The 14,229-nt window shown below is 46.5% G+C and overlaps 1 protein-coding gene across 3 annotated transcripts in view; it reads left to right on the top strand.

Moving 5' to 3' along the window:
* Positions 1-1,613: 1,613 nt before the first annotated feature.
* SLC6A11 (solute carrier family 6 member 11) overlaps positions 1,614-14,229 on the top strand; it is a 126,451-nt gene continuing 113,835 nt past the window's right edge. The window contains exons 1-4 of one of the 3 annotated variants that reach the window (XM_019732651.2): positions 1,614-2,081; positions 5,030-5,164; positions 5,290-5,430; positions 9,049-9,139. In XM_019732651.2, coding sequence (XP_019588210.1) covers positions 1,835-2,081; positions 5,030-5,164; positions 5,290-5,430; positions 9,049-9,139 — 614 coding nt within the window. In that variant the 5' untranslated portion in view covers positions 1,614-1,834. The remainder of the gene's footprint in view (positions 2,082-5,029; positions 5,165-5,289; positions 5,431-9,048; positions 9,140-14,229) is intronic. The other 2 variants (XM_019732652.2, XM_074312988.1) reach the window with 2 other exon arrangements.

Below are 14,229 nucleotides of genomic sequence, written 5' to 3'. Positions count from 1 at the left end.
GGCTAAAGGCATGAGAAAGACCAAATTTAAGAGGAGAGAAAGGAAGACCAGAGAAGCAGAGAAAGAAACTGCAGCTGAGGCAGGCAGTGTCAAGGAAATCATGTAAGTGTGAATTTTAAGAAGGAAAGAAGGGAATGATAGTGCAGAAAGTTGCCTACAGGTCAGGCAGAATGGGGATGGACAAGGATTTGTAGGATTTGCCACATTAAGAGGGTTCCCAGGGCTTCACAGACAGCATTTTCAGAGGAGTGGTGGCGGTGGGTGCCAGATTGCTGTGGGCTGAGGAATGAGTGGGAGGTGAAGACGGGGCCTGCAGCATGTAAACTTACTCTTTCAAGAAATATGATAGTGAGGGGCAGGGGAGGAAGGAGGACTGAAAGGGGAAGATGGTGGCAGGACGCGTTTTCTGGGGGGGAAAAGGTGGGAGAGACTTGAGCAGCTAAGTCAGAATGAAAGGAGAGGCTGAAGCCTACGACAGAGAGGCTCTCCCTGAGACAGCTCCAGGAGGAGCTCCAAGGGATGGATGGAGAGCACAGTGGGTGGCTTAGCAAGAGCTCATATGGCTGGACTTCTCCAGGGCTGTGAAATGACGGAGGTGGATCTGACTATCTTTGTGGCCCCTCACAGATGTAACATTCTTTCCCTTTTCTTCTTCCTCCCTTCTGCACGACCCTTCCCTTCCTTCCTTCTTCTTTCTCTCTTTTACAAATATTTACTGAGCCCCTACTATGTGCCAGGTCCTGTACGAGGCTCTGTGGTTATTATAATGAACCAGACAGTGCATAGCATCCTGACAACTGAGTGGAGAGATGGACACGAATCAAGATGCACGAATGCGTGTATGTGTGTGACTACACAGTGTGTGATAGTACTAATTGCTAATGCTCAACGAGCACTTCCAATGTACTAAGTGCTTTATGTGCATTTCTCATGACCTCCACACGCCCCAAGAAAGGCACTACTGGTATTCCCTTTTTGCAGATCAGGCAGTTGAGGCTCAGAGTGGGCAGATGACCACACACACTGAGACAGGTGGCGCACATGATTTTATTTACATTTGCTGCTGACTGACACTATTCTCATTCACCACTATCCTGATTCACCTTAGAGCAGGAGGGGGGCACCAGAACAAGATTTGGAGATGTCCCCCCCACCCTTGGGGAGCTCACAGTTGCAGAGTACTAGGAAGAAACCAAGAGTTTATTTACTCCCTTCTCCCTCCAAGTGTGGTTGCTGGACCAGCAGCAGCCCCAGCACCTGCGCGCTTGTTAGAAACGCAAAACTCCAGCCCGGCCCGACCCACTAGACCAGGTCCTGCAGTCGCAGGAGACCCACAGGTGACTGGTGTGCATATTAAAGTTGGAGAAACCTGGTCTACAGCCCACTTCTCTTATTAGAGAGGAGACGCCGAGGCCCACGCATTTGGAGGTTACAGAGATGGTGGAACTTCAGGGCTCGGTGTCCGGACCCAACCTAGGCCCGAGTGGGCGCTCCCACTCTTGTCCTAAGAGGCCAGCGGGTAGGTCAACGAAGGGCAGGGCGCGCAACATGCTCGGCGCGCGCAAGGCGCTCGAAGGTGCTCGGCACGCGCCACGCACTGGGCGCGCGCGAGGTGCTCGCAGGCTCCCGCGCCCGGCCCGCCGGAGGCGGCGTGGGCGCCCTGAGGGCCCGGCCGCCGCGCCGCGCCGCGTCCCGGTCTCCGTCTCGGTGTGGGCCCGGCCCCTCAGCTCCACCCCCTGCCTCCCCCTCCCGCCCGCTCGCGCCTCCTGAAAAGCCAGCCCGCCCGGGGCGGCGGCGCAGAGCCGGCCCGGCGCACGAGGCAGGCAGCGCGGCCATGACGGCGGAGAAGGCGCTGCCTCTGGGTAACGGGAAAGCTGCCGAGGAGGCGCGGGAGTCGGAGGCGCCGGGTGGCGGCGGGGGCGCGGTGTCCGCGCGCGACCCGCGCGACAAGCGCGACAAGGCGGTCCACGAGCGCGGCCACTGGAACAACAAGGTGGAGTTCGTGCTGAGCGTGGCCGGGGAGATTATCGGGCTTGGGAACGTGTGGCGCTTCCCTTACCTGTGCTACAAGAACGGCGGAGGTGAGGCGGCCCGCGGTACCGAGGAAAAGGCGAGGGGGGTGGGGCGGGAACCAGTCTGGTGGGGGCGGGGAAGGAGGGGTGAGCGCGAGACCCCTCCCGCGCCTGCGTGTAGCTGGACCCTGTGGAGAGCCGCCCGGGGCAGCCTGGCGTGTGAGCTTGCCCCGCGAGGCTCGCCTTGCCAGTGCGCAGGCGCACCTGCGCTTCGCACCTGAATGTGGCTCCAGGTAGCACGCGGGGGTTTGCCTGGCAGGCGCCTGTCGTCCTAGCTAGAGGTGCGGACCAAGACCAGGAGCCCTTGCATTTGGTACCTTAACTGCTGTTTGGGCCAGGAGACCGCCCCTTGGAGCCTCAGGTTTCCTAACTGGAAATCACCTTGAAGGAAAGGGACTCTGATCATGACGTGAGTCAGCTGGGGTTTTGAGTGCTTACTGAAATGCCAGGCTCCCTACTAAGCTTTACCTACATCATCCTGTTTCATCCTTACAGTCACCCCTGTAGGCCGTGCTATACCCATTTTGCAGATGAGGAAACTAAGGGCCAGAGAAGTCACTCATTTAATGAGAGATAAAGGTGGCTTTCTGACACCAAAGCCTTTTTTAAAAAAAATTGGGATTGGAGTAACAACAGGAAGAACTTTTAGGGTAGGCACTGCTGTTTAATTTCCCACCCAGTATTTCATTTGCTCTTACAGCCCTCTCTAGAGCCTCTTTTCGGGCCTCTGGTGGAAAAATTGGCACCAAGCAGTTTCTTTTACTGGTCTCACAGTCACCTGTGACAGATAGCAACACTGATCTCATGTTTAAGAGATGCTTAGAGATTGCATGGAGGGTATGATGACAGAATTTGTAGTGACAACATATCCAAGTGAGTTTGGTGAAGATGCAGCAGTAATCCTCAAATCGCTCAACTCAAGGAAGGGAGAGGCTCCAGATTTCAGGAGTTCCCACCTGTCATTATCAGCAGGTCCAAGGCAAGGGGCCTTGTAAAACCTTATTGGGTGGCATAGTTTCTCTGAGAAAAAGGCTGTGTCTATGTACCCCTCCCTGTCGTTGCTGTGCCCCTACCCCACCAGTAGATCCCCAGATCCCAATGAAGGTGGCTCAGAGTTGGTTGGCAGGGACCACACTCTTAAGGCTGCATGGAGCCAGAACTTCCTGTGTGAGCAGCTGCAGGGAGAGCGAGAAGGGTACTGGTTGGCCTGAGCCTTTTCTTTGGAGACATTCATCCTGAAGGCACAGGCTGCTCCAAGCCTGCTCTGCACTGGTAATGAAGTGGCCGCTGGTGTTGGTGGCTTGGCAAAAGGCGCAGAGGGAGTGGACTCGGAGACCCTGAATGGGCCCTGCACCCTCAGCTGTGAATCCTGTCTCTCTCTGCAGATTCAGCCTTCATAAGCTGCCATGTCTGCTTAGACACTTACGGAAACCCTTTAGGATAGTCCCAGGCAAAAATTGTTTTAACATCCTTTTATAGACAGGAAGTTGTTATGCCAAAACTAAAAGTATTCCTAAAAGCAGAAAACAGGGTAAGTTGGGTTAATTGCAAATTCTGTCACAGATTAAAAATAAAAAGTTGTAGTGAGTAAAATTTAAAAGTGAGTCTTTTTTTTTTTTTACTCTAACTTGCCGAGAGTCTCCATTGAGTAAACAGATATCCTTGTTTAATTAAGCTAGTTATTGAGTTATTGTAATGGTTACTAGCTTTGTGAATAAGTAGGCCAAAAGCCTTTCAAAAAGTGTCATCTGTTAGGTTCCAGAGGATTCACAGGTAAGTTACAGCATATTAGGGAACATACAGCTTTTTTTAATCACTTAGGTTTAGATGCGGCAAACAGACCCTCTTATCCCCTTTCATATACTTTTAGCCCTTCTTATACATTTGGGGGTATCTGTTTATCAACCATTTACCTTTTTTAAAATGCCCACACAGCTCTACTCATAGATCCCAACAGTAGATTAAAGTATTTCTTTCGCAATGTAAAACTTCAAAAATAGTGTCTTGCCCAGAAAAGCTAAGAACCTTTCAAAACCTGTTAGATACGGTCCTACTATCAAGATTGATCCAAATTGTTGCTATTGATCCTGCAGTTAAAGAGACTTCATTTAGCAAAAAGCAATTTCAGGTAAAGCCTTCATTTGTGAGATCAGATAGTGGGGAATAGCATGTGTTTTCATGCCTTGTTATTAGACAGGAGAGAGAATGAGGGATTTGGAAAAATCCCTTTCTGTTTGTAATAGCTCATGTTCACCTCCGTAATTGAATTTGTTTCACAGAAAGGCCCAGGCAGTGGGTATTGTGTTTCAAGACAGGAGCCCCAAGGCTTCCAGGGGTCTTTTCTCAGACTGATCCAAAGCCAGGCTTTCTGGACAGATTCTTGCTGCAAACTCTTTATAACAACTTCATACCTGGGCCTCAGGTATACGAGCCCGGTATGGCTCATTGCGTATCTCCTCACGGATGCCTTTCTGCATGAAAAAGTTATCTTGCAGGTCACTTCCAAAGTAAATAAGAAGAAAGGGCCCCCTTATCTGGCCTTTTGAAGCTACTTTAGAATGAAAAAAGAAGGCTGCAACATTCAGGGAGGGAATGAATTTGACCTGTGCTGAAGGGTGAAATGTATAAATATAAGAATCAAGCAAATGAAGCACTTTCATTTACATCATCGTCTTTGCTGTACAATAATTCTCTGAGATAAGCGGTACAGATATTAGGTATGAGAGCCCCGTTTTACAGATGAAGACGTTGAGGCAGGGAGAATGTGAGGTGGGTTACTTGCAGTACTAGGTCGCTGAGAGCACAAACCAGGGCCACCTTGTCTGACTCTGGTTCTCATAGTGGCAACCTGAACTCAAGCTAAGAGAACATTTTGTCTTGTCTGTAGCAGGTGCTTGTGCTGACCATGAAATGGTGGCACAATTTTATCCTTATTCCCTTATTTTTCATTCTTGCAGGGGCATTCCTGATTCCCTATGTGGTGTTTTTTATTTGCTGTGGAATTCCTGTTTTTTTCCTGGAAACGGCTCTGGGACAATTCACAAGTGAAGGTGGCATTACGTGTTGGAGAAAAATCTGCCCTTTATTTGAAGGTAAGGGTTGAGTTAATCAGAAAATAAAATGATGCCCCGGTGATCTGAGGCTGTGAAAAGTAGCTGAGACTATTTTAACAAAGTGGAGAGAGATTCAAATCGCTCCCTCTCCTTTGTTCTTTCAGGCATTGGCTATGCAACACAGGTGATCGAGGCCCATCTAAATGTGTACTACATCATCATCTTGGCGTGGGCCATTTTCTACCTGAGCAACTGCTTCACCACCGAACTCCCCTGGGCCACCTGTGGGCATGAGTGGAACACAGGTATGGCCCCTAGGGAGGGTCTCTGCTGGTCCTGCTGGGGGACCTGGGATTGGGGGTGTGTCCTTGTGCTGGAGACCAATCCTGGCCTCTGGCCTTTCACCATTAGTCCAGATTCCACTGAAACCAGAGGTCAGTTCTGCAGTGGGTCTGGGTCCATTCTGTGGGTTGCAGCCCTGAAGCCTGAGCTGAATTCTGGCTCAGAATTGGCATGGGTAAAAGATGGTGATGCTTTTGCCTCGCTTTGCCAAATACAGAAACTGAGCCCTTTGGGGTCAGAGTAGGGATATGAGGGGTTCAGGCTCCAATTCCAGCCCTGCCTTTCCAGGTGTCAGATTTTCGTTTGTAAAATTAAGGGGTTAGACTACATCAGGTGTTGCAAACAGGAGGCCTATAGGCCAATTAGGCTTTAAATCAGTGACCAGCAAATTTCAAAAATGTGTTTGGTTGCCTAAATTGAAAAATCAGAACACTTCGCATGAAAATCCAGATTTCCAGCTTCTCTTGAAAAATGGAAAAGAACTGCCAACATCAGACTCACCTTCCCACGGTCTTGCTTGACAGCAATGGCTGTAGCTGAGAAGCGGCTGTTGCCTTTGGATGAGGCCACAGTCCCCAGCCAGTCCACTTTGCTCACTTACTTTATCTGTCCAACCTAGGTAGGTATTTGAACTCACCAACCCCACCTTACCCCCCTTGAATTGATAACTTTTTAGATTATTTTAGGTATTCCTCTGACTTATTAGATTAGTAATATACTGTTTGCTTTTCAATTTGTATTCCTATGAGGATTGAGTCTTATAATCCAGAGAAGGCAAATATGTACCAACTCCTGTCTACAGCGGTAGTGCTTAGAGCAGACATCACTAATCATTTCTAGAACTCTTTCCTTTTGATTCTAGTCTTGGCTTTAGAACCCTTCCCCTCGTGCTCCAGGCAGCCACTGCCCTTTGACTGAAATTGGCATCCATACTTTAAGCTATTCCCCATTCATGTGGTTAGGTTGTCCTTGACAGTGGCCTGTCATCCTAAAGGCTGAGCTGCAGTGAGACTGGGTAGCACATCAATCACCGGCCGAAGGAAGAGCAGGTCTAGAAAGTGCTATGAACCGGCTTCTAGTTCTGCAAGACTTTGCCCTGCTCACCTGCCCGTCGCATTTTGTGGAGGTCTCACTGTTTTTTTTTGTTTGTTTGTTTGTTTTTGTTTTGTTTTTTAATTTTTATTGGGGAATATTGGGGAACAGTGTTTCTCCAGGGCCCATCAGGTCCAGGTCGTTGTCTTTCAATCTAGTTGTGGAGGGTGCAGCTCAGCTCCAAGTCCAGTCGCCGTTTTCAATCTTTAGTTGCAGGGGGCGCAGCCCACCATCCCATGTGGGAATTGAACCGGCAACCCTGTTGTTCAGAGCTCACGCTCTAACCAACTGAGCCACGCGGCCGCCCCTCACTGTTTCGCTTTAGGGTCCTGGCTCTTAACCTTTCTTTGGCCAGGCACCTCATAGAGATGTTCATCAAACTAAATTTCAAAGACATATTCTTGGAAGCCTGTGAGTCTTCCACGATAATTTAATTGTGTGTACTTATGCTGAGGATACTCTAAAAATATGCGCATGCCCTTGCTCGTCTGTACAGCCGCCTTTTCACTGAGGACAGTCAGGAGATTTCAATGCCTGATTTTGTGCATGTTTACAATGTAAGATGTAGTCTTGGTAAATAGGATGACGGCAGCCAAGGGAAGAAGAGCAGACAGATTTAATTCATCAACGGTGCGTTAGTACCGCCTAAGTGACCTCCAGGTGAGAACACAACAGACGGTAGGAATAAAGGTTCTGCAAAGTGTGACCAGAGAAAAGTGGTGATAGAGTTGAGTCTCAGATAGCCCGTGGAAGACAAGGCAAGCTGAACAGAATCGACCCTGCCTCCTGCCTGTCCGTTCCTTTTTCTGTTGGGAAATCCATTTAATTTCACAAAATGCCATCATCTTACACATCCATTTTATGCTATCATTTGAATTGTATTGGGTCTGTAATTTAGTTGGTATTTTATAAATTCTGGTTTCATAGTTGTATGGATACTATAATCAGAGAGACTTTATAACTCATTGTTTATTTGTACATGATTAAATACCATCTTAATAAAAATACCTTGTCAACCTTGGGTGTCTGAGAAATTTTTTTACTCTAGAAAAAAATTTTAAGAAACACAATTTTAGAGAATCTGATCAAAGCCAAGGACACCTATCTCCCGAAAAAGGCACAAGGGCACATCTAGGTATTTTGCCTATAATATCAGGTTTCCATACTCGTCCCAGGACCGTCTGTGGACCCTTCCATTCAGAATATGGTTAGCACTTGCCAAGTGGAGTGGGAAGCAGGAGACAATTAGGGGTATTTTCCCCAGTTTACTGCAAAGCTGTCTTCCTCACTCTCCTTTCTCTAAAGGCATGTGAACACTGGCAATGTGTGGAACAGCATGTATAGGAGGTGTTCCCCCCCCCCCCCCGAGATTGGAGATGTAGTTTGGAGGGTTCACACACACATGAGAAGTGAGAAAGAAGTTTTGGCCACTGTGCTGGGCCCAGGGGCTCCACAGTCGGTGCAGGAGGCCCACCCTCCCTCCAGGAGCTCACTGTCTGGTGGCTGAGGGGGCTCTGTGAACAGAAGGGTGCTATAAAGAGGCATGGGTCCCGTGGTTGCAGACAGAACTGGGCAATGACCATGGAAAAGGGGATGGAACATTGGCTGAGTTGCTTCCCAGTTCTGCCCCTAACTGTCTGGTGATTTGCAGAGCTGGGAAAGGGTGTGGGTTGGGGTCACTTGATTACTTCTGAACTTCAGAGCCCTCCTCTACAAAATAAAGGGAATGAGAGGCAATTCCTTGGAGGGCCTTTCAATTCTAACTTTCTTAGAATTCAGGACAGGGAGATCAGGAAAGGCTTCCTGGAGGAGGGTTATATGGGTTGTTCTGGGCTTTGAAGGATGAGCACTTGGATGTTTTTGCCTGAGATTCAAATCTCCCTTGGTCATCAAGTTTCATGAAATGAGGAGAGACCTTCAAAAACTCCTTTCTTGGACTGAGTAAGAAAGAGAATGATGAAGAAACTAGGGATCCTTTGCACGTGTAAACTCACGTCGTTTCATCCCGTCATCACGTATTTATCACGCAGCTGTGAGATAAGTCTCTTTTTACATGAAAGGAAACTGAGTCTCAACTGCATTGCTGCCCTGGGGACGGACCCAGTCCTTTAGTCCCCTGCATTTTTCCTGGGACCCCTGACAGAAACAGGGAAATTCCATGGACAGGCCTTCGACAGGGAAGTGGATAAAAAGGCAAGGAGATTTGGGAACAAGGCAGGAAGAGTTTGATAGGGCACATTGAGTGAGGATGAGAGAGAGAGAAGGGCCCTGCCCCCAAACCCTTTCCTTCTGTTTGAATCAGACCAAGCCTCGCTCTCAAACTGTTTGTCAGTTATTGATTTTATTTTTACCCTCTGTTCTTTGAGGCATGTTTACTTGGAGCGGGGAGATAAAACCACCTGGTTGCATCATCGGCTCTGAATGTTTTTCAAGATCCAGCTCTCGCAGAGCTTAATCTTCTTGTGTTTCTTGTCTTGTTTCCACTGTAGAGAATTGTGTGGAGTTCCAGAAACTGAACGTGAGCAACCACAGCCATGTGTCCCTGCAGAACGCCACCTCCCCCGTCATGGAGTTTTGGGAGTAAGTGGAACATGACTTGTCTCCCTTAGCCTGTGGGGGCTCCGTCCTGGTTCTGCACAGCTAACATTGCAGGAAAAAACCTGGCCCTTCCTCCAGCCTCACACTTCCTGGCTTCTGTGGGCATGTGAATGCATTGGAAGCCAGAGTGGAGATTTTTAGAGATTTCCAAAAGGGACAGCTGAGATAAATGCTTTCTTGTTCTTAGATGACACGTCCACATGCCTATTGTTGCTTATTAGGGCAAGGAGTGCTTGGTAAAACGGTGGCCACTTTATAAATTCATTTTTAAAAAGAGTGAAGATGTTTCAGTAAGCTAAGTCAAGAGTATGTTTAGCCTGGAAAGCAGAAATCTCCAAGGGGGACAGGTTAGCTTTCTTTCAGCAGCTAAAGTGTCATGCGGAAAGGAAGTAGATCAACTTTAATGGATGGAGGTTATCAAGAGGCAGGTTTCAAATGTGTTTCAGGAAGAGCTTAGTCTCATAGCATCTGCAAATATTTCTGAAGGTTGTGAGCATTCATCCCCAAAAGCATTTGACCAGTGTAAGGCTGCTGCTGACCATCGTTGGAGAGGTGTCTGAATCCACTGACGTTACAGACAGTAATTGTGTGTGGCATTTTCCAGGCGATGGGCATATTCCCTCAGTGTTTAAAAGGGGTCTATGACCTGGGAGTTATGGGGCTGCCCCCTAGGCTTGTGCTGCACAGCCCTAGGGGGCGTCATTAACACTGACGTGTTCTCCAGATTGTACAGGGCCTACTGTGCGTAACTGTCCACAGCAGTGCTGACTTAGGAGCGTCTGTGGTAAAGCTAGGAGGATCCCTCGCCCAGGGTATTGAAAAGAAGTTTCCTCTATGAGGTGAAGGCTGACTAAACACTGTCTGAGGCTTTTTAATCTGAAAAAAGTCTGGTTTCGTTGAGGAACCTTCCCTCCCCTAATTCTGATTAACGGTAGTCTGGAGAGGCAGTAGGTTTATGAGTGACTTTTATTCTTTTCCCAGGTACCATCCCTCTCCTTCCCTCTCTAGGGGTCGTTGTGCTGAATTTAGATTTATTATTCTCGTGTTTATACTATATGTATATATAAATCCCAAATGGTACCTAGGTCTTTCTCTCATGTTTTAAAATGTTATATTCATGGTACCTATTACTTACCTTTTTTATAACTTTGTTTCTGTGTTCAGTATTGATTTTCAGATGTATCTATACTGATACATGTAGCTTTGGTTCATGCATTTTTTTCCTGCTATATAGTATGTCAATGCATAACTAAATACATTGTATTTAGCCAGCTCTACTGGATGGGCATTTAGAGTGTCCCGTTTCCCAATATTATTAAGCACATTGAGTGAATGTCTTATCCTTGCTTCCCTGTGTTCATAAGTGAAGGTTTTTAGGTTATTTAAGAGTGGAATTGCTGGGTGGTAGGGTGCATGCATTATCAGTTTTACCAGGTAATGTCACATTGCTTTCTAAAAGGACTACTCTATTTTTTTCTCCAAACGAGTGTTCAAGAATTTCTATCCACATAATAGATAGCAATTGGTCTGGTCAGAATTTTTAAGTTTTGTTAGTGTAATGGGTAGGAAGTGGTATCCCACTATTTAAATTTGCATTTCTCTGTTTACTTGGTCAGGTTGAGCATCTTTTCATGTTTTGTTTGTTTGTTTGTTTGTTTGTTTCTCTACTTGGGTTTCCTTGTCTGAGCTTCCTGTTCATATCCTTTTCTCTTTGGATAGTTTGTCTTTTCTCATAGGTAGGAAATCTTGATACATTATAGATATTAGTAGCTATGTTGCAAATAGCTTTTCCTAGTGCATGTCTTTTCTTATTTATTTGTTGCATGTAGGGGGTTTCAATGTTATGGAAGTCAAATTTGTCAATCTTTTTGGTTTGCACAGTTCAGGTGTCTTACTTAAGATACATTTCCCTACCCCAAAGTTGTAAAAATTCTTTGTATTTTCTTCTAAGAGTTATAAAGTTTTGTGTTTCATATTTATGAATATAATCTACCTGGAATTTTATTTTTGCATATGATATGAGGTAGGAATCAAGTTTTTAAAAATATAAAAAACAGTTTCTCCAGCAGTATTGACTGAATCGTTCATCCTTTCCTTACTGATTTGTAATGCCATCTTCCTAAAAGCACAGGTCTGTTTGGGGGCTCTCTGTTCTGATCCTTGGTCTCTTTTGCTAATTGTGTGTCAATACTTCATCTAGAGTTTTATTGTAAGCCTTGTGCTGCGAAGGCAAGCCCCTGAACTTTGTTCTTTTCCGAAATTGTTTTAGTTTTCCAAGTGAATTTTAGAATCAGCTTGTCAAGTCAACATACAACAATAAAGAACAGAACAACTCTGTGAGAATTTCCGTTGACAACCTGTTGAACTTATGGGTTAATTTGAGGAAAACTGACATCTTTATGCTTGAGCCTCTCTGTGGGTGAACATGGGGTAGCTCTCCATTTATGTAGGTCTTTTCAAATGCCGGGTGGAGTAGCGCTACTTAAATGTGGTCTGTGGAGTAGTCGCTTTACAGTCACCTGCGTAGAAATGCAAATTCTCCAGCCTCCCCAGACCTAACCAATCATAGTCTCAAAGAGAGGATCCACATGACATTTTACTGCCGTGGGGGGTGGGTCTGTGTGGCCTTTTCCCACCCCATTGGGCTATGATTTCCCAGAGGAATGTCCCTTTGGACCTGCACATTTGAGGGTCTGCAAAACCTGGTCTCTGTACTCCCCTAGAGAACCCATCCTAAAATCCCACACTGTACAAGGGCTCTGTATAACTTACTATTGTTTTGCACCATTCGTTTTCCTTTGTAACATGTAGAAAAATCTCAATTAAATCATTATTTGTGCAATGTGTTTGTTTATTGTCTGAATTCCCCCATAGGCAGCATCTTTTCTGGTTTTACTCACTAATGCGGGTCTATGTATATAAGAACTTCAGTGAATGATTACAGAATGGAGAGATGCATGGGAAGAACGCAGGCAGGCAGTGTTTTCTTGAAAATACTATATGAGGAGAGTCAAAGTGGACTCTGGCAAGAACTCATCTTGTCTCTTAGCTTCCCAGCGACAGCACTGATTGCTTCCAAGATTCTTTTGCAATATCCATATCGCCCACTCATTGGGATACCGAGATTCAGGAGGGGATAGTGAGCCTGTGTCTTCAGATGTAACTGGACCTTTTTGCCGGCTACTTGGTCATTCAAGACGAATGTCCATGGGAGAATGAACCCATGGTTCTAGTTTTCTATTCAGATTGCATCTGTATCATCTACGCAGGGTTGAATTCTGCGTCCTGAAAGCACTCAGATGCTGGTGTGACACTCAACCCCTCAAAAGATGCCATTGTCAGACAGCTGTAATTCATCTTTTCCCCAGAGGTGAGCTTGGAACGCAGACTCTATGAGATGTACATAGCATCCTATGAAAAACTGTTTGGAGCCACATCAATTTGAGAAGGACTGAAAGCTATGCCCTTCAGTAAGAACATCTGTTATCTTTGACCCAAATTCCCAAACTTATTCTTTTATGAAATCATTTGGAATCCCCTCTACCCCCCCCCCCCCCATGCTAGCATTCCACTAAACACAGTGTGACAAATATTTTGTTAGGAAGACGCTCTTCCTTAAATTCAGCTGACAGTTAACTTCTGAGGCTTTGGAAAGAATAGGCCTCATTCCTTTTCTATGTGACAGCCCTTCATGTATTGGATCAGGTTTCCTCAAAAATGTTTTCCCTCCAGTCCCCGTCACTGTTTCCTTGTGGCACGGCTGGCTCACAGATGCCTTACCTTGGGTCACATCTCCCGTGTGCTCCTGTCGTCCTTTTCCCACTTCCTCTACCTCCAAGGAGCTCATTTGGCGCCACATTGCTTGGCCAGAGTAGACTGCTTCGGCTGTCTGCATGTTCATTTGACAAATGTCTGAGCTCCTGGGGCACATAGGAGGGACACTGCATTTTTGGAGGAGGCAGAAATGTAAGATGCGGTTCTAGCCCTCTGGAAGCAGAGATGAGGAAAGCCCTCAGGTAACCATAGTATCAGTTACAAGGTGATGCTTCCCTGCCCGCAGCTGGCCATGGCTTCACCCTCACCTTGGGCACCTGGCCCCACTCACCCCTGTCTTGAAGGTTCGTTTTCCCTTTCAGGCTATAATTAAAATTACTGGCTTAACCAGTGGGAATAGCTCAGGCCCTAGATCACTCCTAGATTCTGGTTTGGGCAGAAGGGCCGATGGGGCAGGGATGGCTTTTTCTTCCTAATGTCAAATTTCAAACTTAGGCTGTTCTGATTTCCCTTAGTAACTCATTATGCATCTGGCATCTGCGCATTTATCTAAATATGTTTGCAGTTCTAAATTTTGAACCCTTGTCCTGTGGTGGGATTGAGTGCTATTGTGTATGTAACCAGCACTGTGACATCAGGTGGACTTTGGTCTGTTTTTCACTTTCATTTCTCAGGCCCTCGAGTCCTGTTAGTCCAGGATTTTGCGACCAAGTTCATGCTCACTATGTGTACAGTTGAAATCACTTTTGCATGATGCTGATTCAACAGATTGTTGAGCACATATTGTGTGCTTGGCCCAAATTAAGCTCTAAGGGGTATTTGGTTCTATATCTTTATCTTTATTCAGAGGGTGAGGTTTTGTCTTTCTGGCTTATCTTCACTTGAGGAGAGCTTTTTTTTTTTTTTTTTTTTTAAATTTTGTTTATTTCTAAATCATGTGGCCACTTGAACTGATTTTCTTTGGATACAAAATTGTGGAGGCAGAGTAGCTGGAGTGAAATCCCCGATGCTCGCTGTGGGTCTGGTGCCTCTCCCTGCCTCCCTCTCAGACTATTCTTCCACTCCCCACCCACCCCACCCCACCCCATCCATCTCCCTCCTCTGCAGTGGCCTTCTTTCTGTCCTTTGTCCATATTGGGCTTATCCCAGCCTCAGTCTCAGGCTTTGGTTGTTCCCTTTCTTTGGAAGACCCCTCACCAGATCCTTGTGTGTCTGGCTCCTGCTTATCAGGGAGTCTTCATTCAAATGTCATCTGGGAAGCCCTCCCTGATCATTTAGTTGAATCAGCACCCGTACCC

This window comes from Rhinolophus sinicus, linkage group LG10, assembly GCF_036562045.2.
Source record: "Rhinolophus sinicus isolate RSC01 linkage group LG10, ASM3656204v1, whole genome shotgun sequence".
NCBI lineage: Eukaryota > Metazoa > Chordata > Mammalia > Chiroptera > Rhinolophidae > Rhinolophus > Rhinolophus sinicus.
Note: the sequence above shows the minus strand (reverse complement) of the source record. Positions and strands in the feature narration are given on the sequence as shown.